The sequence below is a fragment of the Orcinus orca genome, chromosome 5, assembly GCF_937001465.1.
Source record: "Orcinus orca chromosome 5, mOrcOrc1.1, whole genome shotgun sequence".
In the NCBI taxonomy this organism is placed as follows: domain Eukaryota; kingdom Metazoa; phylum Chordata; class Mammalia; order Artiodactyla; family Delphinidae; genus Orcinus; species Orcinus orca.
Window position 1 is genome coordinate 10,808,545 of NC_064563.1, and position 26,211 is coordinate 10,834,755.

At 41.7% G+C, this 26,211-nt stretch overlaps 1 protein-coding gene and 1 long non-coding RNA gene across 2 annotated transcripts; one reads left to right on the plus strand and one right to left on the minus strand.

Annotated features, from left to right (window-relative positions):
• Positions 1-26,211, minus strand: LOC125964490 (uncharacterized). The gene is made up of 3 exons (XR_007477553.1): positions 25,849-26,211; positions 24,520-24,704; positions 1-4,809 (listed from the first exon to the last, which is right to left on the minus strand). It is a non-coding gene; the product is annotated as an uncharacterized LOC125964490 (long non-coding RNA).
• On the plus strand, positions 6,129-6,536 carry LOC101285695 (myocardin-related transcription factor B-like). Its single transcript, XM_049710222.1, has one exon. The coding sequence runs from the start codon at positions 6,129-6,131 to the stop codon at positions 6,522-6,524; it is 396 nt and encodes a 131-aa protein (XP_049566179.1). The 3' UTR covers positions 6,525-6,536.

Consider the following 26,211-nt stretch of genomic DNA (forward strand, 5'->3'; position numbering starts at 1 on the left):
TACCTTACTCTGTGTATTTCTTTATTGATATATTACATAACAAGATTTCACAAGGGAGGGGGTCCAATGACTAACATGGTTTTAAAATGATGCATAGAAATGGTAATTTGAGATAATTGCAGTAACTATAATGTGATTTGATAATACATGTGCCTTCCATTGGTGTCAAAGTCACCAGTCTGGCTAACATCACTATGGGTTGTTGCCTATAATTGAAGGAAACACTATATCTCTGTCAGAGGTTTTTTAACTCAAGTTCATAGACATCCTAAATTCTATCCATAGACCCCAGATTAGAGGATATTGGAGCAAGAAGACAGAAGGACTGACCGTGCATGACCCATGGAACAAAGTCACCACTTGCTCTGGACTCCCTCCCTATGGATGTCTGGACTGCTACTTAAAAAGAGAGAAATTTCTATATTGTTTGAACCACTTTGCCATTCTTTTTTCTGTATATGGCTCTCAGTTACGATAGCTGAGCTGTACTCCAGCTCACTAGTTCTCAAACTTTTTGGTCTTCAGACCCCTTTACAATCTTGAAAATTGTTGAGGACCTCAAAAAACTTTTATGTGGGTTATATGTATCAATATTTACCACATTAGAAATTAAAACTGAGAAATTTTTATTTTCTCATTCATTGAACAATAACAAAACCATTACAAGTTAATAATATCAATAGCATTTTTATGAAAGATAGCTGTATTTTCCAAAACAACAACAAAAAATTAGTGAGAAGAATAGGTATTGTTTTACATTTGTGAAAATCTCATTAGTTTCTGGTTTAATGGAAGACAGCTGGATCCTCATATTTTATTCTGCATTCAATATGTTTTACATTGTTGTTTTGATTGAAGTATATGAAGAATATTCAACTTCACACAGATATGTAGTTGGGAATGGGAGGGGTATTTTAATAGCCATTTGAGATAATCTAGGGTATTTCTTATTGATATTATCCTAAAACTTGACAAGTGGTAGTTTCTTAAAAGTTAGTTGTAACGTAAAATCTGAAAACATACAAATGAACTTTCATACCCTGTTGCATTAAAATCCATTGGTCTGTCTTGCACTTTGAAAGGCTCTCTTACCCATGTGCAATTTTGTCTCATGAATTGGTCATTTTGAGAATATTGGTTCATTGAGTTATGCAGATCTTCCAAATGTTGATGCATCGTTAGACAATATGCAAAAATCACACTGGTTAAATTCACCACAAATCTCATCAAAAAAAGTTTTTAAGTATTGGGAAGCTGTCAAGCTCATGGTGGTGGATACAAGTCTTCCACAATTATAATTTTCACTTGAAAGCTCGAATGCTATCATTGGCAACAAATACTGTCAGTTGTTTTCCTTGAAGTGACAGGCTTCCTTAATACAGTCTTAAGGAAATATCTGCCAACCACTATAGCTTGTCTATCAGTCATTCTTTCAAGTAAAAATGGTTTTCTGCAAAAAAGAGGCTAATTCATCTCACAGCTCAAGCAAGCACTTTGTCTTCAGACAACCCTCACAGTTCAGGATGTGAAAAAGTAGTTTACATACACTTCCCATTTTGTCCCCCAGAACATTAAAAAGACATGCACTCAAGGGTTGAAATTTGATTAAATTAATTTTGTTTTATTAATTAGTTTAATAAAATTTCTATTTCTTTATCAAAGACATTCGTAAGTGAAACTGACTTTTTTAAAAAATATATACTGCGAGGGCCTGGTAGTGAAGAATACAACCGTTACTAGAATTTTGGTATCACAACCTTGATTTGTGCTGAGGTACCAGCAGTTTCACCATCAGTGCAAATGGCAATACAGTGAAAAGGACAAATAAAATCTTAGTGTTATTATGAAAACAGTCTGACCTGTGGAATGCCTGAAAGAGTCTGAGAGACCCTTAAGCGCCCAGGGACTGGACTTTTCGAACTGTTGCTGTAATTAATACAACCTCCAGGACCTAAAACAGGTGATAAGCTGGGTGGGAACTGCTCAGGGAAAAGGAACACAAGGTGACAAGAAATAAGTCAGTATCAAGTTTAATGCTCTGCACATGACCCTGGCCAACGGTCATGACCCTGAAGAAGTACTGTAACAGAGCAGGACCCTATGGGGCCTTCCTGGGACAGAGCGCCCACCAACACCATGTCCTCTGTGACTGCCTCGTGTCTGTAGAAAAACTTTAGCCAAATAATAAATTTAATCAGAGGGGAAAAAAATGCAGAAGCAAAGGAAAGCAGTAAAACAAGACAAAATAATAATACTTTAGCCATTAAACAAAGTCAAAGACCTTTAGTCCCTCCTCAAGGGCTATAGATAATATCCTGAGCCCTATCCTGTGAGCTGTTTTGCAGATACTGAAACCCCCATCAGGTGGAAGAAGTTAATGACCTGATGACCATACTGTAGCCATGACATAAACTACTCCATCTTACACAGTTCTGAGAACTGGCCTCAAGGAAATGGGAACAAACTGACCCTGGAATTGAAGATGAACTGTACGTAAAACAATCAAGATGATGCTGATCAGACCACGGCATGACCACTTTCAAGATGACTGTCAGAGCTTCCTGTGCTGTTCTGCATGTAGCCCCCATCCCCACCCCCGCCTGTGCACCACGAAAATCCCACTTTAAAAACTCTTGTCCCCAGATCGGCAATGGGGAGTTGGTTCTTTGGGACATGAGTCCACCTTCTCCCCGGGATTGCTGGCTTCCTCAGTAAAGCTATCTTTCCTTCTACCCCACACTTGTCTCTTAGTATTGGATTCTTGAGGAATGAGCAGTCAAACCCAAGTTCAGTAACAGTATGGAACTTGGTTCCACAGGCTGCCCCTGGGCTGGCAGGCACTTGGGTTTCATTAACTTCCCTGTCCTCTCCTGTCATGGCTTTGCCCAGCCAGTAAGCCAGTAAGTACTCTCAGGTTCTGAGATCTCATAATTCCTCTTGTTTTGTCCATGTAGCATTCCTCCTACACCCCACTTCTTTTCCAGACTGCCTATTTTCTGGAACTGATCCCACCTCCACGTCTGTCCAGGTGTTTTGCAGTGGAATGAGTAAGGTTACAGCATGACGCAGCTCTCAGGCTGCAGCTAATCAGTGCAGAGGTGGACCCAAGACTCAAGCTGTGTCCATAACCCTTTGCTGAAAATGTTGACTCTGGGGGTGCAAATGGGTCAGTCTCTCTCCAGATGGCTGACGCTGTAAGATAGAAACCAGTGGTTCTCAAACTAGGCATGCATTAGAATCACCTGGAGGGCTTGTTAAAACAGACTGCTGGGCCCCATCCAGAGTTTCTGATTCTATAGGGCCTGAGATTTTACATTCTAGTGATTTCACAGGTGAGGCTAATGCTGCTAGTCTGGGGACCACACTTTGAGATTGATGTAAAGTTCCAGAACCATCAGGGATCAAGGGCATGGTTCCCATTCTACAACTAGAGAGGTTGAAAAAAATATGTCTGGAGAGATAGAGAAAAAGAGAGATAAATAGATAGACAAAGGGAGAGAGAGAGGGAGAGAGACAGACATAGATAGAGACAGAAACAGAGACAGACAGACAGAGAGCCTGAAATATAGAGGTAAGATTCTTAGATACTATCCTGGTAGTTTTCAAGGGCTGTTTCCATTGGTTCTTGAATCTCAGCCACATGCCTATCTTTGGGCTCCAGAAAATCCCCTGCATCCTTGGAATATAATAAAATATGGGTTAAAGTTGGGTTTCTGCCACGCTAAGCTCAATATCTTCTTAACAGATACACCCTCCCAGAACCATCCCTGCAGAACTGGCTTTTCCCTTAAATTCTATTTGGAACCACAAACCAAGACAGTGGAAACAGAACAAATGTCATGAAGCCTCTCACACACACCAAGACCTCAGCCAAGATCTGCATCAAAGCTGCTAGTTGGTGAAGAAGAGCCCCAAACCCCAATAGGATTCTCAGCCACAGCTCAGGGGATAGCATCATGGATGGAAATGCAGGCTCTGGGTGAGAATGCATTGGTTTCAACCTCACTCTGCTACTTGCCAGCTGTATATCATGAGCCAATTGCTTAAACTCCCTAAGCCTCAGTTTCCTTATCCATAAGGTGAGGATGACAATAAGACCTGCCTCAAAACATTCCTGTGAAAATGAAACAGGATCAGTAGGGCAGCTTAGCACAGCATCTGGCACAGGGTGAGCTCTCAAAAATGTTGATTACAGTTATCTTTTTTTTTTTTTTGACCACACCACATGGCATGTGGGATCCTAGTTCCCCAACCAGGTATTGAAGCCATGCCCCCTGCAGTGGAAGCACGGAGTCCTAACCACTGGACCACCAGGGAATTCCTATGGTTACTATTAATTATTGTTTCTGGTCTCTTCTCACTGTGATCCTGGATCTGCAGAACCACATTCATGGATCCTGGTCTCTGATCCTCTGGATTTGGCTTTTGGGCTTGATCTCTCCAGGCTATGTTCTCCCATGTAGGGCTCTTCATCCCAGTTCCAGCTCTAAGCAATCTAGCTGATAGATTTACCAGGAGATAATTCCGGCCTCCAAATCATCATGGCTGTTAATTCCATCAAAGGTTGAGAGTCTTCCAGGGAGTGTCCTAGCCCCAACCGTCTGGGCAAGAATTCCAAGGCAAAACAAGGCCTGGGAATGGATTTCTACAAGCTGGTAATAAGAGTCAGCTCATATGTGACAAGGGACAAAGATGATGGTAGCAAGCTGAGGTGGGAAGAGTTCTGATCCTGGGTTCAGGCGTTATAGTGGCTTCTCATGCAGTGTCCATGGCTTCAGGTATGAGGATCTGGCGTCAGTTAAGAACCTGCTAAGGGGGAGATATAGCTCCTGTCAGATAGGACACCAACATCACCTGCCACTCAACCACGTTGAAAAATCAATCTCTGTCTTCAGTTTCTCCTATTTTCATCTTGCTAGGCCCTGTGCCCTAAAAACCCAGGACAGCCACCTGCTACAGAACCAACTCCTAGAGTGAGCCAGCAGTGATATCCTAACAAGGGAAAACACAGAAAAACAGATAACCCAAGTTCTATACCCTTTGGGTATTTCCATCCGTGACCCTCATCTCTGTCATCCTCAGAAATCCTCCTCTCTCGTGCCCTCATGTGCTTCTACTGCCTCATTCCTCCTCCCCCAGTTCACCTGGCTTCCCGTACTTGCCTTGGTGCTTGTATCTCTATGTTCCCTGGGACTGCTGGCCATGACTGAATGTGACCCTTCTCCAGGACCAGTGTCTTCTTGACAACCTTCTCAAATTGAGGCTGTGGATTCTCCCATGATCCCAGTATCTCCCCTGCCTCTTCCAAAACTCCCTCCTCTGATGTTTTCCTGTTAGGCGTCTCATTCACTCCATGGTCTGCGTTACTGCCTATGTATTGATGACTACTAAATCTTCATTTCCGTTCCATCGTTGCCTCTGATCACCAGCCTCGTATATCTAACTGCCCTTCGAAATCCCTAAAGTTGTCCCTGAGGCACCTTCAAATGAAATGCTCCAAACGGAACCCCCTATTTTTAAAGTTGCACACTTAATTTTTACTCCTGTGTCCTGTACTTCAACACACGGCCACGTAGCAAGGAGCTGAGGACTTCTGCCAACAACCAACACCAACGTGTCAGCCAAATGAGGGAAGACACCTCGGAAGTGGATCCTCTAACCTCAGTCAAGACTGCAAGTGACGGTCTCGCGAGACTGCGGGCGGCAGTGCGCGGGGAGGAGGTGGCCTGGGAGCTTCCTCCCAGAGCCATCCTTGCAGGCTACTCGGATGAAGTTGAAAAGAGCTCGGCTAGGTGCTAAGGTGCTAAGAAAGAGAGTGTAAGACAGTAAAATAATTAAATATTTTTACTGAGTCTCTTCAACAGGCCACATTTAAGAGGTGTCTCGTAGCCTCTGCTGCCAGAGGCTGGAACACCATGGGTCACACAGGGACACTAGACACCGAGGATGAAGTGGGACCTTTTAACCCATCTTTCTCCAAGTCCTCAAAGTGAAGCCATTGTCCACGAATTGCAGGGGCTCTCCTTGCTCTCCAGTCAGCACCTGCCCCCTCGGAACAAAAGGAAGATTATGCTCCAGCCGAGGCTGCAACAAAGAGGACGAGAGGACAGCTAATGGACCAGGGCATCATGCCACCTCCAAAGAGCCCAGCGGCACTCCAGGAGCAATTAAAAGACTTGGAAGGGGCCAGAACCATAAACTCTTTGAAGCACAAGATCTGGAGCGGACCCGATGGTTCTGAACTTGTCAGGATGCCCATTTTAGAAAGAACGTTTGCAGAGCCATCCTTGCAGGCTTCTCGGATGAAGTTGAAAAGAGCTCGACTAGCTGATGATCTGAATGAAAAGATTGCTCGAAGACCTGGTCCTATGGAGCTGGTAGAGAAAAACAACCTTCCTGTAGACTCCAGTGTTAAGGAGGTAATTATAGGCATTAGGAAGGACGACTGTCCTCAAACTCACGGCAATTTATCATTTGACAAAGACAGCAGTGATGCTTTGTCTCCAGACTGGCCAGCCAGCTAGGAGTCGCAAGGGTCAGCCACATCCCCAAGTGAGCCAAAAGTTAGTGAATCGCCATCTCCTGTGACTACAAACACTCCAGCTCAAGTATCACCTTTCTTGTTCTGACCCCTAAACAGAGGAAGTGCTTTGTTTTTTATATATTAAGGTAATACATTATCACCAGAAGAAAAGTCTGAAAGTGCAGAAAAATATAGATTTTCACATGTAATCCAGCCACTGTTAACATTTTCAATAGATTCTTACATTTTATTTCTGTTCTATATACACATTTTTAACAAACAGTTTTGCAACTTGCTTTAAAATTTTTTCATATAACTTTTTTTGAGATATAACACACATATCCTAAAATCCACCCTTTCTTCTTTTTAACTATGTTAACCAGTTTAAGCATACAGTTCAGTAGTGTTACATATATTCACACTACTGTGCAACAGATCTCCAGAACTTTTTGTCTTGCTAAACTGAAACTAAACCCATTAAACTGCATCTCCCCAGGGCTTCCCTGGTGGCACAGTGGTTAAGAATCAGCCTGCCAATGCAGGGGACACGGGTTCGAGCCCTGATCCAGGAAGATCCCACATGCCGCAGAGCAACTAAGCCTGTGGGCCACAACTACTGAGCCTGCGCTCTAGAGCCTGAGAGCCACAACTACTGAACCCGCGTGCCACAACTACTGAAGCCTGTGTGCCTAGAGCCCATGCTCTGCAACAAGAGAAGTCACCACAATGAAAAGCCCGTGCACCACAACAAAAAGTAATCCCCGCTCACTGCAACTAGAGAAAAGCCTGCATGCAGCAACGAAGACCCAATGCAGCAAAAAATAAGTAAGGAAATAAATAAATAAATAAAGTTCATCTCCCCATTCCCCTAGGCCTGGCAACCACCATTCTGTTTCTGTCTCTATGAATTTCACCACTTTAGATATCTCATATAAATGGAACCATACAGTGTCTTTCGTGACTGGCTTATATCACTTAACATAATGTCCTCAGGGTTCATCCATGTTGTAACATGTGACAGGATCTCTAAGTTTTAGGACTGAATAATATTCCATTTTATGTATATACCACATTTTGGTTATCCATTCATCAGTGGACATTGGGTTGCTTCCATCTCTTGGCTATTGTGAACAGTGATGCTATGTACATGTGTGTGGAAATATCTCTTCGAGACCCTCTTTTAGTTCTTTTGGGCATATACCCAGAAGTGGGATTGCAGGATCATATGGTAGTTCTATTTTTAATTTTTAAGGAACCTCCATACTGTTCTCCATAGTGGTTGTACCATTTCACACTCCCACCAACAGTGCTGAAGGGTTCCAATTTCTCCACATCCTTGCCAACACTTGTTAATTTCTATTCTTTTGATAGTGGCTATTCCAATGGTGTGAAGTGATATCTCACTGTATTTTGTTTGTTTGTTTGTTTTATTGAAGTATAGTTAATTTACAATGTTGTTAGTTTCAAGTGTACAGCAAAGTGATTCAGTGATTCAAAGAATATATATATTCTTTTTCAGATTCTTTTCCATTATAGGTTATTACAATATGTATTGAGTATACTTACTGTGGTTTTGATTTGCATTTCTCTAATTATTAGTGATGTTGAGCATTTTTCTTATGCTTGTTGGCCATTTGAATCATCTTTGGAGAAATGTCTATTCAAATCCTTTGCCCCTTTTAAAATCAGGTTATTTGTTTTTCTATTGTTGAGTTGTAGCGGTTTTTTATATGTTCTAGATATTAACCCCTTATCAGATATAGGATTTTCAAATACTTTCTCCCATTCCATGTGTCACCTTTTCACTCTGCTGATAGTATCCTTTGATGAGCAGAAGTTTTTAAGTTTGATATAGTTCCGCTTGTGTATTTTTGGTTTTACTGCCTGTGCTTTTGATGTCATACTAATAAATCATTGCCAAATCCAATGTCATGAAGCTTTTCCCCTGTTTTCTTCTAGGATTTTCATGGCTTGGGGTCTTACATTTGGGTCTTTAATCTGTTTTAATTTCTGTATATGGTATAAGATAAGGAACCAACTTCATTCTTTTGCATGTGGATATCCAGTTTTTCCAACACCATTTGTTGAAAAGACTGTCCTTTCCCCACTGAATGGTCTTGGAACGCTTGGACAGATCATTTGATCATATATATAAGAATTTATTTATGGGCTTTCTATTCTATTGCATTGGCCTATATGTCTGTCTTTATGCCAGTACCACACTATTTTGATTACTGTAGCTTCATAGTAAATTTTGAAATCAGGAAGTGTGAGATCTCCAACTTCATTCTTCTTTTTCAAGAGTGTTTTGACTACTTGGGGTCCCTTGAGGTTCCAGATTAATGTTAGGATAGATTTTTCTATTTCTGTAAAAACAAAATGGCATTGGGAAAATCACCCTATTAAAGTGTATACTTCAATGGTTATTAGTATATTCACAGACTTGTGCAACTCTCACCACTATCTGATTCCAGAGCACTTTGATCTTCCCAAAAAAGAAGCCCATACTCATCAACAGTTTCCTCCACTCAGTCCTAAGCAACCATCAGTCTACGTCTACTTTCTATCTCTGGAATTACCTATTCTGGACATTTTATATAAGTAGCATCATACAATATGTGGTCTTTTGTGACTGGCTTCCTTTACTTAGTATAATGTTTATAAAGATTCATCTATGTTGTCGCATGTACCAGTACATCATCCCTTGTTATGGCTGAATAATATTCCACTGTGTTGACATACCATATTTTGTTTATTCACCAGTCAATGGACATTTGCTATTATGAATAATGGTGCTGTGAACACATGTGGACAAGTTTTTATGTGGACATATGTTTTCACTTCGCTTGGGTATATACCTTGGAGTGGAATTGCTGTGTCATATGGTAACTCTATGTGCATCTTGATTTTATATCTTAATAATAATCATAGTAGTGTTCCTTGTCAATAAATATGCATTCATATCATTTTTTAAAAAAAGACTTCAAATGACCACAGCACCAGCCAGCATCTTGACTGCAACCTCATGAGAGACCTTGAACTAGAAGCACCCAGCTAAGCTGCTCTTCAATATCTAATTCACAGAAACTGGGAGCTGATAAATGTTGATCGTTGTTTGAAGCCAATAATTGAGGGAGTGGAGGTAATTTGCAAGACACTGTGGTAGGCACTGGGATATAGTGGTAAAGATGAGAGATGTTATCCCTGCCCTCTTGGAGCTTTCAGACGATCTATGCCCTAGTCTTTCCCTCACAATCATCAAAATATTGGTGCCTGTTCACAGTCCAAATCTTGCACTGCCCAAGAAATATCATTCAGTATCTCTGCTTCACAGGCCCTTGACCTCTTTAGTTTCTAGGATGTGCATCTTCTGTATTTCAGCAACCGGCTCCTGTGACACATGCTGTGGTCTTGTCATGGATGCATAACTGGACCATCTGTAAAATGTTCAACTCCAATGTGCAAGTTTTTCCCACCTGGTTATTTCTCTACTCATTATACCTGCTCTGCTCTCCTTAAGAGATCCGGGTCCACAGAGCTCTCCTTGTCTCCCCCTCTGTAGAATCTCTCAACCCCTTCCTAATTTTATTTCCTTCCTTATCCAGACTAGATCCCATGCTCCATCACACCACATCGACCACTTCTCTGCTGGGACTCTCACTTAGCCTTTCCTTTTTGTCTCCAAACTTGGATATTTTCTCCTCTGTATGGCTATCATACACCTATCAGTGCCCCACCCATCCACCTCAGCATCTACCTCCATCCCCCAATGGTTGCTTACCAAGGATACCTACACCTCTATCTCTGATGACTTTGTATGTCTGTGGAGCAGACTCAGCCAGAGTTCACAGGGCATTCAGTAGTGCTAAGTGCCCTGTAAGCAGCCCTCAACTAATGGTGAGTGAGGAGATACAGAAAACACCATGTTCTGCATCCACAGTTGATCCTTACCATTGACCAGAAATTCCTCTCTTTTTTTGGCCAATCCACGCAGCTTGCAGGATCTTAGTTCCCCAACCAGGGATCAAACCTGGCCCCAGCAATGAAAGCGCCGAGTCCTAACCACTGGACCACCAGGGAATTCCAGGAAGTGCCTCAATTTGTGATGGCCATCTTTGCCTCTCATGTGCAGTGGCCAGGTCAAGGAATGTCCTCACTTACCCTCAGTGCCACTCTCTTCCTGCTTGACAGAGAAAGTGGAAAAAATCCAGTAGGAACTACATTAAATTCCCTTTCCTACCCTTCTCCTCTGGGGGGAAGGAAAGCAGCTTCCTTGCCTCTTTTTCTCACTCATTGGTAGGAAAATTTGTCCCTCCTATCCAAGGTGAGTCTTTCACCTGGATTCTGGATCCCATTTTCTCCCCTTTCATTACTAAAGATCTCAGATCACCCCTGAACTGACACATGTGATGAAAACTTCCCAGTTATCTTAATTTATCTCCCTGTAGCACCCGAAGTGGCTGACCACTCTCTTCTGAAATGACTTCCTCCTTGGTTTCTGTGATATTCCTCTCTTGTAGTTTTCCTTCTACATCTCTGGGTACCCCCATTTGGTGTTTCCATTAATCAGACACCCCTTAAATTTCTCTCCAAACCACCCACTTCTGTCCCCATCACCACATTGCTAGTCCAGAATACCTCCATCTCAAACCAAGATTACTGAGGGATTCTTCTAGCTGCCTCTTCAGCCCGGCTCACCCTCCAGCCCAAATCGATCCATGACTCCTCATCAGTTGGGTCTTGTGGATGGCAAGGTTGGTGGCAGAGGTAGGAGGTGCTAAAGCTGGTCCCCTCCCTCACTGTGCTCATCCTGGGAGATGTGAGAGATTTTCCACTGGGGAGCTGCTGCTTCTGTCTTGGAGAAATCTCATCTGCTACAGTTGCACTTGAATACCAGCGCTTTTTAGACAATCCCATCTGACTTTCTAACCCAGCAACAACTGTGGAGTACCCCTTAAATTGAATCGTCCTTTGGTCTTGATATCTCACATATCTCTAAATCCCACACATCAGCTGCAACTTTCTGATATTACTACCCAAGGATTGATACTGATTGGTAACAATTGTGAATTGTTGAATGAATTGTGAACTGTGAATATCCCATTCACATTTGGAATGCTCATGTCTTTCAAGTCTGAAAGAGGAATGACATGCTTCACACAAAAGTGAATGCAATAGTAAAGATTACATTTTCCCTTTTATTTTGGCCTCCAAGAATCTCATAATTAAATTTGTGTTTCAACTTAATAACTCTCCAAAACCCCTATCTGTGGTGTCTACAAAACTTTGTTCTCATTTTCCAAATGTCTGGATCTTAAAGTCTTGGTTGGATTTTCCCCCTGATGTATGAGTTCTCTACTGCTGCATACCAAATTACCACAAGGTTAGTGGCTTAAAACAACATGTGTTTATTATCTCTGCTTCTATGGGTCAGGAGTCGGGCAGAGCTTAGCTGATTCTTCTGCTTAGGGTCTCACAAAGCTGCAGTGTAGGTGATGGTTGGACTGCATTCCTTTCTGGAACTCAAGATCACATAATTGTTTGCAGAATTTAGTTTTGTGCAGATGTAGGACTGAGGTCCCCACTCCCTTGCTGGCCGTCAACCAGTGGCCATTCTCAGCTCCATGGAGGCCCTCATGGTTCCTTGTCACATGGCCCTCTCCCAGCCCTCTCCCAGCATCACAGCTTACTTCTTCAAAGCCAGCAGGAGAACCTCTCCAGTCTGCAAAGATAGTCTTACACAACGTCACATAGTCATGGAAGTGGCCATGCTATCACTTCGGCCATCTGATGTAACTTAAGGGAGTAACTATCCCATTGTATCCACAGATCCTGCCCAAACTCAAGGGGAGAAGATTATAGATGACATGTATACCAAGGGACAGGAATCTTGGGAATCATCTTAGAATTCTGCTAACCCTAACCCTAATCTTACATTTTTATTTATCATGTTAAAATTTTTTGCATAACTGTATATATTCTGAAATCTATCTCAAATATTTTAAAGAATAAGTCAAGAGACCATCTCACGCTGTATGGTAGATTGATTCTAAAAAGGGCTCACCCCAATTATTCCCTTCCCTGGATCCATGCCTCATGTGATGTGACTTTGTAGCTCATTCCAGAGATTCTCAGATGGGCTTATGTCTTTCTTTGGCCATATGTCTTTCTTTGGCCATACAACAGTATGAGAGTACTGGGCCTAAACTCGAAGAGGGAGTTGCATGTTTTTGCTCCCTTCCTCTTGGACCCACACCACTGCCATGGTAACAAGCCCAGGCTCGCCTGCTACAGAGCAATGTAAGCTCCCATCCTGGCCAGTCCTAGACCACCTGGCCCCCAGCTGACACACCAGCTGGCCATAGACCCATTAGGGAACCTACCCAAGACTAGCCAAGCCTATTCCAGGTCAGCAGAACCTCTCTGTCAATCTATAACTTCATAAGAAATAATAAATGATTATTGGTTTAAGCTATGAAAATTTGGGGATTTTTGTTATACAGCAATAGCTAACTGATGGATGTGGGGAAATGCCAGAAAGGACTTGACTGTATAGTGGAAGTAAAGCGTCTAAAAAGGCACAATTCATTCACCGTACCCTCAAATCTCTGTGTTTCATGTACTCAATCACTACTGCTGATGGTGGAATGTTTTCAACCTATGTGGCCCATAATATTCATTCAAAAGACTGATGTGTGACTTGGAGTCCTTTCTACAATGATTAGAGCAATAAAGAGATAGAGAAATCAAATAGCTAAAAAAAAAAAAAAAAAAAAAGCATCTTGCTGTGCTGTTCTAGACACAGCTGCCCTAATAGAGAAATGTGCAGTTTTTACTTTCCTTGCAGTTTTTCAGTTCAGAATTACTTTAAAATAAATCCCAATGAAAGCAGTAATCAATTATGTCAAGAAGAAAACAAAGTTTGATCTGAAAATACTAACGGAATCTAACATTTTAGAAATAAATTACTGTGTCATGTCCTATGGCAACACTGCATCAAACTGCTTAAAGATAAATTGTACAATCAACTCCTGGGTATCTGCATGTGGATTACCCTTTTGGTAGACTACAAAGGGAAAACATTTAATTCTAGATTTTTATCCCTCTTCTCTTCAGTGTATTTCTCTACCACCTTTCTAACTACTTAGTCATGACATGCTAAGGGGATAGAAACTGAGTGTAATACAGTAATAATTCACTTATATTGCTTCATACAAAAATAAGGTATTCAATATTAAGTAAATTTCCAAGATGACCTAAAAGCACACTTGCTTCAAAAAAAAAAAAAAACTGACCATTCTGATATACATTTTTCTAAAATGTATTTTACATTTTCCCTCCTTAGGAAACAGAATGTGCTTTATCCTTAAATAAAACTTTATTGTACAAGGTACTTTAGCAGTTGTTAAAAGGATGCAAAGGTGAATCAAAACAGGATTCTAGACTCCAGTGGCTTACAACTGAGGGAGGAAGATGGGTAATAAAACATGTACATAGATTATTCTAGCAGTAAGCTCATTAGAATATAAAGAAAATTTTGAATCCATTTAGTGACATGAGAGAAGGCTGTGTGGAGTTGGATCTCAAGGACAAGAGAGTGAAGCAAGAGAGGCACTTGCCCCAGGTGCAGAATTTAAGGGGGTATCAAAAAACTCAGTAATCAGTAAGGAAAGGATGGATTGGAAATTTGGGGTTAGCAGACGCAAGCTATTATATATAAGATGGATAAACAACAAGGTCCTACTGTATAGCACAGGGTATATATTCAATATCCTGTGATAAACCATAATGGAAAAGAATATAAGAAAGAATATATGTATATGAATAACTAAATCACTTTGCTCTACAACAGAAATTAACACAACATTGTACATCAACTATATTTCAATTAAAGAAAAAGAATAAAATTTTGTTTTAACCAAAAGAAAACCTCAGTAATCAAGATATGTAATATTTTAATGTATAATTTTTAAAGGTCAAAAATTAATGCAAAAATATCTATGATGAACAAAATATCAAAATTTTAAATAAAGACTGGACAAGTAACAGTACCATGCAGAGCCCTATTGGAGTCTGAGGCAAAAGGAAAAACCCATAAAAGGCCATTTGAGTTGGGGACTAAAGAACCCACTAAGTAGAAGTTTACGCCATTTTCTTAAAATTATAGTCAATTGTAAAAAATAGTGGTCTACTGCAAGGAATGATCATTTTTGTGATCATTTACAGCTTTCTACAATTTTGGGTGCCACACACTGAGTGGAATATTGAGGTGGAGATTGCCCATGTGTTGATGACATGCCAACAGTGATGCTGAAAGCTCGGCCTCTCTGCACCAGTGTGAATCGAATCTCAGTGACAGAGTTTTGGGTGAAGTAGAAAAGAATAGCTTTATTGCTTTGCCAGGCAAAGGGGGACACAGCAGGCTCCTGCCTGGAAAGAAAACTATGTGTCCCAACCTGGGAGGATTTGATGAGGGGTTTTATAACAATAGCTCAAGGGTGGGGTTGCTGATAAGATTAGGGCATGTGCAAGATCTCCTAATCTTGATGAGCTTCTCTGGTCCCTTTAATCTCGCCTCAGGTGGTTTCCTGGCTGCTCCTCCCTTGATTAGCAACTGTTCAAATCTGCCCTCAGGGAAGGTCATGGAGGCTGGAGTCTTGCCTACAAGAAACTGGGACAAAAAGGCTTCAGTGCCCAGGAGCCCCACAGGGTCCTTCTCTGTTTCAATAGTAGCAGATATTGGCTTCAGGGATTTTGTCTCCTAACCAATTTGGATGATTAGATAGAATCTACAGCCTGATACCAACCTTCAAGTTGTAAGTTGGAATATTGGGTCAGAATTGTACGGCTCTAATAATAACATTAATGTTTTTCCCCTGACCCCCCAACCCCTCCCCCCTTTCTTCTAGAGACAGGTCTCTCTAGGCAGCTTGAAGCATCCATCTGCCTTGGGGGGAATTAGGACTGCTAAACAAGAATGCAAAGAGAAAGAAAGCTATAGTTTAGCCTCTGACTTGGAAAATAGAATTTTCAAATGCATAGCAAGACTGAAAAGCAAAGTTCTGTCAAAAGAAAAGGAATTTTTGGATTTCCCTGGTGGCCCAGTGGTTAAGAATCTGCCTGCTGGTGCAAGGGACGCGGATTCGAGCCCTGGTCTGGGAAGATCCCACATGCCACGGAGCAGCTAAGCCCTGGGCGCCACAACTACTGAGCCTGCGCTCTAGAGCCCAAGAACCGCAACTACTGAGCCCGAGTGCCACAACTACTGAAGCCGGCGCACCTAGAGCCCGTGCTCTGCAACAAGAGAAGCCACCCAATGAGAAGCCTGCGAACCGCAACGAAGAGTAGCCCCCGCTCGCTGCAACTAGAGAAAAGCCCGCGCAGCAGCAAAGACCCAAGGCAGCCAAAAGTAAAAATAAATAAATAATTTTTTTAAAAAATTAAAAAAAGAAAAGGAACTTCTGAATTCCCTTATCTCCAGCTTTAACTTATCAAGAGGAGCTGACTCATCTTCCATAGTGAGGCTGAGTAACCCATCCACCTTTGGCCAAGGCCACAGGGCCTGCTGCCCTAGGTAAGGAGGATGTGATACCTAGAAAGTGAAAAGCCCAACATGTGCTACTTCTCATAGGATTTCGAGAAGAGAGAAACGAAAGAGGAAGGAGATGCGCTTCTCTGAAAATGGCACGGGTTTTGAGAGCTGGACAAAGTGACAGGACCAGAGGGGATTTTCACAAACTCAGTTTTAAGGCACAGGAAGACATTGCCTCCCAGGCTGCCCAGACTCCAGCTTCAGGGACAGCACCCTTCAGGTCAAACAAGAGCAGGGTTAGGCAGAGTAAGAGCCAGGGTTTAGCTTTCTTGAATCCAAGTTAGGTGTGGACAGAACTTGAAAGTTCTCCCATGCCCCCAAGGGGAGATAGAAAGGTATGTGAGATGAGAGCCCAGGGGCTTTCTGGGACTCACAGTGGGAAAGAACAAGGTCACCTCAGAGCCAAGACCCTGCGGTAAGCTGCCTAAGCCATGAACAGGGGAGGGTGTGCCAGTGTGAAGCGTGGCAGGTCTGAGTGCATAGGCGTGCATATAGGTGCACGGGTTAAACAAGGCACAGTCACATGGGAAGACTCCCAGGTCCTGGCCAAGCCAGTTAACTGTACTCTCAGTTATACGAACTGCCACCTCTAGCAGCTTACGTAATCCAGTCTGTTCTCTTGGCCCATGTGGTAAGATGTGACCATGTAGACAGAGGACAATTCTACAAAGACCAGGAAAGCCAGAAGACACCATGAGGTGGACACTGTCAATGCTCTGCCCAGATTCCCTGGTGTCTCCTAACAGCCCCCCACCCCCACCCCTTCCAGTGTGCTTTTGCCTCCAATGCCTGTATTTGAGACTCTTCTTTGGAGATGAAGAGATGAACTCTTCTTCAGGCTACTGGAATGACTATGGAGGGAATAAGAAAGCCCAATCTCTTCACCTTAAGTCCTCAAGTGGGGACTACTTTGGGAAAGCACTTAAGACCTCAGAGTTCCCTGCAGGACCAGGTTGAGACTACCGTCTACCTGCCTTTGCCTGAAATTACACCATTACTTGGCTGGCTCTTCCTCCTATTTTTTACTGGTTCCTCCTGTTTGTTATTGTTCCTCTTGTTCTTTTTGAGTTTCCTGAGGTGAATGCATAATTCACTCATTTTTCTTCTTTTCAGTGTGATAACATTTAAGTGTATGAAATTTCCTCTGAGTGCACTTTTGATGTAACACTCTGAGTTTTAATACGATGTGAATATGAGTCGTAGTTCTAAATATTCTATTACTGTATTGACTTCTTTAATCTAAAAGGTAAATTGGAAGACTGTTGTATAATGTGCAAGTGTTTAAGTTTCTATTTGGTTAAATAGAAATAGCTCTAAAAACATATGTCCACATAAAAGCCTGAACATGAATGCTCATAGTAGCATTATTCATAATAACCAAAAAACAGAAACAACCCAAATGTCCATCAACTGATGAATCAATAAACGCAATATAGTATATCCACACAATGGAATATTATTTGGTAATAGAAAGGAATGATATACTGATATAGTACATGGATGAACCTTGAAAACAGTATCCTAAGTGAAAGATGCCTGTCACAAATGACACATTGTATGACTTTATTTATATGACCTGTCAAAAATAGGCAAATCCACAGAGATACAAAATCGATTAGTGGTTGCCAGGATAGGGCAGGAGTGTACGGGGAGTGACTGCTAATGGTATAGGGTTTCTTTGGGGGGGCAGGGTGATGAAAATGTTATGAGACTCAATAATGGTAATGGTTAAACAACTCCGTGGATATACTAAAAACTGCTGAATTGTACGTTTTAAGAGTGAATTTTGTAAAGCAATTATACTCCAATAAAGATGTAAAAAAAAAAAGAGTGAATTTTATGGTACATGGATTATGTGTCAATAAAGCTATTTTTTTTAAAGATACTATTGTTAGCACAAAATGGTAAAGAAAAGTTGGTTGCTCCTATATCCATATCCAGAAAAATATATAGATGGAATTTTTTTTTCTTATTTTAGGTCCTTGTTGTTTATCTTTTTATATACAGCAGTGTGTATCTGTTAATCTCAAACTCCTAATTTATCCCTCCCCAGCTCTTGGAATTTTTTAATGTAGCATACATACATAAATGTGCACTAATACACATACAACTTGACAAATTTTCTAACGATGATGCGCCAGTGAAACAGCTCTCCAGATCAAGATGTTACCAGCATGCTAGAAGCCCCCTGAGGACTCCCTCCCAGGCACTCCTTGGGAGCATTTCTTTAAAGAATCCTCATCTCTAGGTCTACTTCTGGAAAACCCAACCTAAGGGAGTGTGGATACAAGGATCCCTTTTCTCTGCCCTCCCCCAAACACCCAGAAGCCATTTTTGAGAGAAGAGCAAGAGGCTGAACTTTTACCTGAAAGAATCATCATCAGAGGCTGTACTTCAACTCTCCTAAATGATTAAACTAAGAGAGGTAAAACTGAAAAAGACTCGCCAATAGCCGTTGACAAGTGGGCGTGGTCATAGCTCTCCAAGGGCTGGGGGACCATGAGAAAAGTCAAAGCAGGTACAGAGAATTAAAGTAACTACAGCTCCCTGCACATCTGATACCATGTGAGTTGATCAGGTAATCCTGCCAGGGAGACACGCTACGTAGATCACAGAACTCAGTAACTGGCACATAGCCATGTCCACTGAAGGTGATTATTCCCCACTGTCTTGCACTGTGACCCCAGAGAAGTAGTTTAACCTCTCTTGGCCTTTGAGTCCTCAGCTAGAAATAAAGGGGGAAAATGCTGAATTACATGTGGTTTTCACATCAATGGTAAGCTAATTATAACTGGTACAATGAACTTCCACATTGTCATCAGAAAAGGCAAAGCCTCATCCTTATAAATGACCAGGACAACATAGGTTCCAGCCTTAGAGTCTGTGATGAAATCCCCTGTGACAGGCTTCCAGAAAGCAGGGAGAGGGGTCAAGTTCCCCTGTGGCCTTCCTTTGCCTAGGACCAACTGCGTAACTTTTGAGGAGGAACGTCAGTCCTTTAAAGGAAAAATATGCTGTCCCTTTGAGAATAAACGAAACCCCCTAGGTGAAAAAGACTTGGACATGGTCAGCTGTAAGTCAAACATTGAAAAGGACTGCTTTAAGTATCCAATTCTTCAAGATGCTGTAGTGGAAGGTTTTAGGTAGAAAGGAGACCAGTACTAACGAATATCTTGCTAGCGAGATTCTTCTACGGCTGAGTATTCAGTCCTGACATTGTCAAATTTTATAGGATGGTAAAACCCACCTCAACAGAAGAATGAATTCAAAGCTTCTTGGAGTAATAATATTCAAAATTGTTCATGGTCTGGTTCTTCATGCTCCTTTAAAATCATTTCCCACAAATTCTGTTGGCTGTTGGGTCATAGGATATTGCTCTGCTGTTCCCTTTAACCATCCCCTGTGTTTTTACACCCACTACTCTCTATTTTGGGCTTTTGATATATTTTTTATTCAATAATTCCTATTTTTCTTTAAGAGTCAGACTCACTTAATAGCCAAATGGGTTAGATCTTGGCTTTAGAAAAAATGCAGCTATAAAAGACAGTTTGGGAGATAATTGGATAATTTGAATATGTCCTGGATATTAACTGATAGTAGGGAAGTACTGCTAATAGTATAATCATTATGTAGGAGAATGCCCCTACTTTTAAGATATGTACCTGAATTATTTAAGATGGAATGCTTGACGTCTGTAACTTACTTCCAAATGGATCAGAAAATAGAGAAGATAAAGCAAAGATAGTAAAATGTTAACAAATGTCTAATCTAAATGGTAGGTATTCAGATGTTCATTAAGATGTTTTATTCTTTTTTCTTCCCTTTTTTGTTGTATTTTTTAATTTTTATTGGACTATAGTTGATTTACAATGTTGTGTTAGTTTCTGCTATACAGCAAAGTGAATCAGTTATACATATACATATATCCACTCTCTTTTATATTCTATTCCCATATAGGTCATTACAGAGTATTGAGTGGAGTTCCCTGTGCTATACAGTAGGTTCTTATTAGTTATCTATTTTATATATAGTGGTGTGTATATGTCAATCTAAATCTCCCAATTTATCCTTCTCCCTCTTCCCTCTTGGTAACCATAAGTTTGTTTTCTATGTCTGTGAGTCCGTTTCTGTTTTGTAAATAAGTTCATTTGTACCATTTTTTTAGATTCCACATATAAGTGATATCATATGATATTTGTCTTTCTCTGTCTGACTTACTTCACTCAGTATGACAATCTCTAGGTCCATCCATGTCACTGCAAATGGCATTATTTCATTCTTTTTTATGGCTGAGTAACATTCCATTGTATATATGTACCACATCTTCTTTATCCGTTCCTCCATCGATAGACATTTAGGTTGCTTCCATGTCCTGGCTATTGTAAATAGAGCTGCAATGAACATTGGGGTACATGTACCTTTTTGGATTATGGTTTTCTCCGGATATATGCCCAGGAGTGGGATTGCTGGATCATATGGTAGCTCTATTTTTAGTTTTTTAAGGAACCTCCATACTGTTCTCCATAGTGGTTGTATCAATTCATATTCCTACCAACAGTGTAGGAGGGTTCCCTTTTCTCCACACCCTCTCCAGCATTTATTGTTTGTAGATTTTCTGATGATGTCCATTCTGAACAGCGTGAAATCTCATTGTAGTTTTGATTTGCATTTCTCTAATAATTAGTGATGTTGAGCATATTTTCATGTGCCTCTTGGCCATCTGTATGTCTTCTTTGGAGAAATATCTGTTCAGATCTTCTACCCATTTTTTTTTAATTGGGGTATAGTTGTTTTACAATGTTGTGTTAGTTTCTACCATACAGCGAAGTGGAGTTCCCTGTGCTGTACAGCATGGTTCTCATTAGTTATCTATTTTATACATGTTAGTGTATAATATGTCAATCCCAGTCTCCCAACTCATCCCATCTCACCCTTTCCCCCCCTTGGTGTCCATACGTTTGTATTCTACATCTGTGTCTCTATTTCTGCCCTGCAAACTGGTTCATCTGTACCATTTTTCTAGATTCCGCATATATGTGTTAATATACGATATTTGTTTTTCTCTTTCTGACTCACTTCACTCTGTATGACAGTCTCCAAGTCCATCCACGTCTCTACAAATGACCCAATTTCATTCCTTTTTATGGCTGAGTAATATTCCACTGTATATATGTACCACATCTTCTTTATCCATTCATCTCTTGATGGACATTTAGGTTGCTTCCATGACCTGGCTCTTGTAAATAGTGCTGCAATGAACATTGGGGTGCATGTGTCTTTTTTTTTTAATTTTGTTTAGTTATTTTGGCTACATTGGGTCTTTGTTGCTGCGCGTGGGCTTTCCCTAGTTGTGGCAAGCAGGATTACTCTTTGTTGCAGTGAGCAGGCTTCTCATTGTGGTGGCTTCTCTAGTTGCGGAGCATAGGCTCTAGGCATGTGGTCTTCAGTAGTTGTGGCACACGGGCTCAGTTGTTGTGGCTCGTGGGCTCTAGAGCGCAGGCTCAGTAGTTGTGGCACACAAACTTAGTTGCTCCGTGGCATGTGGGATCTTCCCAGACCAGGGCTTGAACCCATGTCCCCTGCATTGGCAGGCAGATTCTTAACCACTGTGCCACCACGGAAGACCCGCATGTGTCTTTTTGCGTTATGGTTTTCTCTGGGTATATGCCCAGTAGTGGGATTGCTGGGTCGTATGGTAATTCTACTTTTAGTTTTTTAAGGAACCTCCATACTGTTCTCCATAGTGGCTGTATCAATTTACATTCCCACCAACAGTGCAAGAGGGTTTCCTTTTCTCCACACCCTCTCCAGCAGTTATTGTTTGTAGATTTTCTGATGATGTCCATTCTAACCAGTATAAGGTGATACCTCATTGTAGTTTTGATTTGCATTTCTCTAATAATTAGTGATAGTGAGCATCTTTTCATGTGCCTCTTGGCTATCTGTATGTCTTCTTTGGGGAAATGTCTATTTAGGTTTTCTGCCCATTTTTTTGATTGGGTTGTTTGTTTTTTTGATATTGAGCTGCATGAGCTGCATGTAAATTTTGGAGCTTAATCCCTTGTTGATCACTTTGTTTTCAAATATTTTCTCCCATTTGGTAGGTTCTCTTTTCATTTTGTTTATGGTTTCCTTTGCTGTGCAAAAGCTTTTAAGTTTAATTAGGTCCCATTTGTTTATTTTGGTTTTTATTTTCATTACTCTAGGAAGTGGATCAAAAAAGATCTTGCTGTGATTTATATCAGAGAATGTTCTGCCTATGTTTTCCTCTAAGAGTTTTATAGTATCCAGTCTTACATTTAGGTCTTTAATCCATTTTGAGTTTATTTTTGTGTATGATGTCAGAGAATGTTCTAGTTTCATTCTTTTACATGTAGCTGTCCAGTTTTCCCAGTACCACTTATTGAAGAGACTGTCTTTTCTCCATTGTATATCCTTGCCTTCTTTGTCATAGATTAGGTGACCATAGGTGCGTGGATTTATCTCTGGACTTTCTATCCTGTTCCATTGATCTATATTTCTGTTTTTGTGCCTGTATCATACTGTTCTGATTACTGTAGCTTTGTAGTATAGTCTGAAGTCAGGGAGCCTGATTCCTCCAGCTTTGTTTTTCTTTCTCAAGATTGCTTTTGTTATTCAGGGGTTTTATGTGTTTCCATACAAACTGTAAAATTTTTTGTTTTAATTCTGTGAAAAATTCTATTGGTAATTTGATAGGGATTGCATTGAATCTGTAGATTACTTTGAGTAGTATAGTCATTTTTACGATATTGATTCTTCCAGCCCAAGAACATGGTATATCTCTCCATCTGTTGGTATCATCTTTGAGATTTTTTTTCAATCTTCCTTTATGTTTGAAATTTTTCATAATGAAAAGTTGGGGTTGGAGGAAACAAAAGTAAATTCCTGACATTATCATAAACCAAAGGTACTTTGACCTCTGCATTTGGGGCCATATCTCACCCCAGCACTAGTACCACTATAGGGCATGCTTGCTGACATACATGCAGCAGGAAAATTTGTCAACTTATTGTTAGCCCTCCCTCACTCTCCAGACACAAGCAGGACACAAGGAAGTTTAGTTCGAAGCGCCAAACTTTAGGAGAGTGCTTGTTAAATTGTAAAATCCTATTGTCAATGTAGTCAAGTGTTGGGAAAGCTAGTGAAGTAGTCTTGTTCAGGCTTCAGAGGCAGCTCCAGGCCTCTCTCTGACTGGACAATGATGTGAAAGCTGGCTGCATTCCAAACTGCTGAGCTACACCCAGGCCAGCAGGGGTGGCACCAGTACACAGTGTAAACTACTGGATAAGATAAAGAGTAAGTCATGGGACTTCTTGACCCTTGAGGGTCTGGACAGCCCCAGGGGATCAAGAACATTCCAAGACTTACGAGTTAAGACCAAGGCATTTATGACAATAACCAGGGCTGCAAACTTGCACGCAGACTGATTGTTATTAGCCTGCGGCCTGGTGCTAAAAGCTGGGCTCCTTCAAGTGGCAAACTGAAGTCTCACCCATGGGGTGGACACACCACCAGGACCTTCCCAACTGGGACTCCAGATTGCTCTTCAAGGGACTTCCCAGCACTGCTTGGATCTGGATGTAGGTGCTTCCCCAATTTGGTGATGTATAAACCTGTCTTTACTATTCTTTCTTAGTTATACTATTCTTTTCTTAATTAGTGTACTGTAATCTTTGTTAATTCAATAAACTCTCTCTAAATTCTTGTTTAACTGAGTACAGAGTGGTTATTTTGCCAGCGAATCCTGCAAACCTTGAAACCAAAAGTAAGATTATGAGAAAGTGGTCTTAGACATGAAAAGTCTTAGATGTGAAATCCAATTTGGACTGGGGAGAAAGTATTCCTGGTAGGGTATAAATGTGTTTTGAATAAATATGGGGAAGACAGAACGGCCAAAGTCTGTTTGTATGGCAATGAGTAGAATTTGTTCTCTCATTCATTCATATCTAATGGCCTGCTTGGATCAACACAGCTGCCTTACACCATACCTATCCAGGATCCAGCTTTGCCTGCCTGTCTTAGCCTCTTCCCATTTCCTGCATTTGGTCCACTGCCTTGCATTGGGTGTGTGGCATTTCCAGGCTCTCAGGTCTCCTTGGTGTGGCTCATGCAAATGTTTACTCAGAGTTCCCGGATCATCTGCTTCTATAACTGCATGGCTTCCAGCAATTCAACAGTATTGATTATCAAAGTCCTGCACCCTCTGTAATGCCTGCGATCATAGTGAATCACTCCAGCTTTGCAAGCCATGACTTGGAAGTCAAACTTGACACCCCTCTCTACGTCACATCCAATCCATCCCCAAGTTCTGTCCATTGCAGGCAAAGCTCTTGAATTTGCCCACTCCCCCAACTCAGTGGATTAATTGACAAAGGTTACTCACATTTCATGTCCATTGTGGGTCAGCTGTGTTCTGCTGCATGTTGTCTTCATTCTGTGACCCAGGCAGACGGAGCAGCCGCTATCCAGAACACTGGCGGTGGTGTGGCAAAGATAACCGAGAACATGGTGAACCTCTTGACGGGTCTTGAATCTTCTGCTCATAGATGTCGACGTCGAACATCGCTACTGTTGGGAAAGGAAATCTCACACAGTCTTTCAACACCCACTGGACCACCTAACAATGGGTCTTGGACCTGGATCACTTCCTTACCAAGAGATAAAGAGCCCACACTGCTTATGCTGAGCTCATCACCTTGGGTGGGAATATCTTTCCTTGTTTCAGGCTCAATGCTGCTTTTTTGTTCTGCTTAAATGGCACCTGGCCAACTGCTATTTCATTCCTCCGTGGGGAGGGGTCGGGTTTCTTCGTGTTGGCTGTGGGAGAGACCTCAGCCATGGGGGACAAGTGCCCACTATTGAAGCTGATCTCGTTGTGTCTCTTCTCTGTGTAAGTAAGCGTTGTTCCATTCAGTGCTTGACTTCATTGTGTTTTCTTTGGTGATGCTGATACCAAGATGCAGTGGGCAGAAGTGTTGAGAGTCCTCCCCTGGGACTGGTTACCAGTGCAGGGTACCCTGTTCAACAACTCCCCTCCCTCTATCATCTTCTTGGTAGAAGCAAGTCACAAAGCCACACCTTATTTCAACAAGATGGGAGTGTATAGTCCTCTCTCAGGGAGAGAAAATCCAGGTTGGAGCTGGGCAATGAGGTTCAGAGAACATACAAGTCCCTGGGAAGTCTAGGAAAATCACGGTGTCCCCTGGCTTTGGGGTTCTGAGTGGAAAAGCAGGTTAACAAAGCAGGGATTCAGGCAATGGAGGAACATGACAAGGGACAGCCACTGAAAGTGGGGTACAGGTTGGGTGCTTAGTCACAGGATAGGAATTAAAGAGAGGAGAGCTCAAATCCAGGGGAATAGTCCCAACACAACCTACAGCAGTGGCAGAAATGAGGGGATAGGAGCAACTATGAAAGAAGGATAAACAGAACTGATGGATGATCCAGTGCAAATGCGGTGGGAGAGAAAGAATCAAAAGGCGACAAATATTCTGAGCTCTCTAGGAAGCAGTATTGTGGGATCTCGTCAATTTCATTGACTCAGTAAAGCTGGAACTACATTTCCCAGCATTCCTTTCCCTCTAAAATTTCAGGCTAGCGTTTGCCATAAGAAACAATTCTCCATGATGTTTGAAAGGCAGACGGGAAGCAGCACATAGATTTTTTTTTAACCCACAAACATCAAAGCAAGGTGCTGGCCATTGTCACTGACCTGCCTGGGGCACGTCTTCCTTCAGCTCCTCCGGCTGCTGTCAGAGCAGGACACCAGATTCCCTCACGGGACACCCAAGTCTCCCCCAGGTTGGAGATAGTGAGAAATAGACATGGATTTCAGTTCATCCTCACAGATTTCAGATTGTCCTTGTGCTTGTCCACATCTGGGTTTCCTTCCTGGTGGTCTGGTTGACCTCTAGGGACTTCAGGCTGAGTTAGAGCGTCAGCTTTCCTGGACTGTCCCACAAGCTCCCACCGGGTGAGGGTCACCACCTCACCAAGGCAGGCGTGGCACTTCTGTCTCTCCCACTGATTCTGACAGAACCTGCATCTTAAAGCATGCTTGGCCTTCACATGCAGG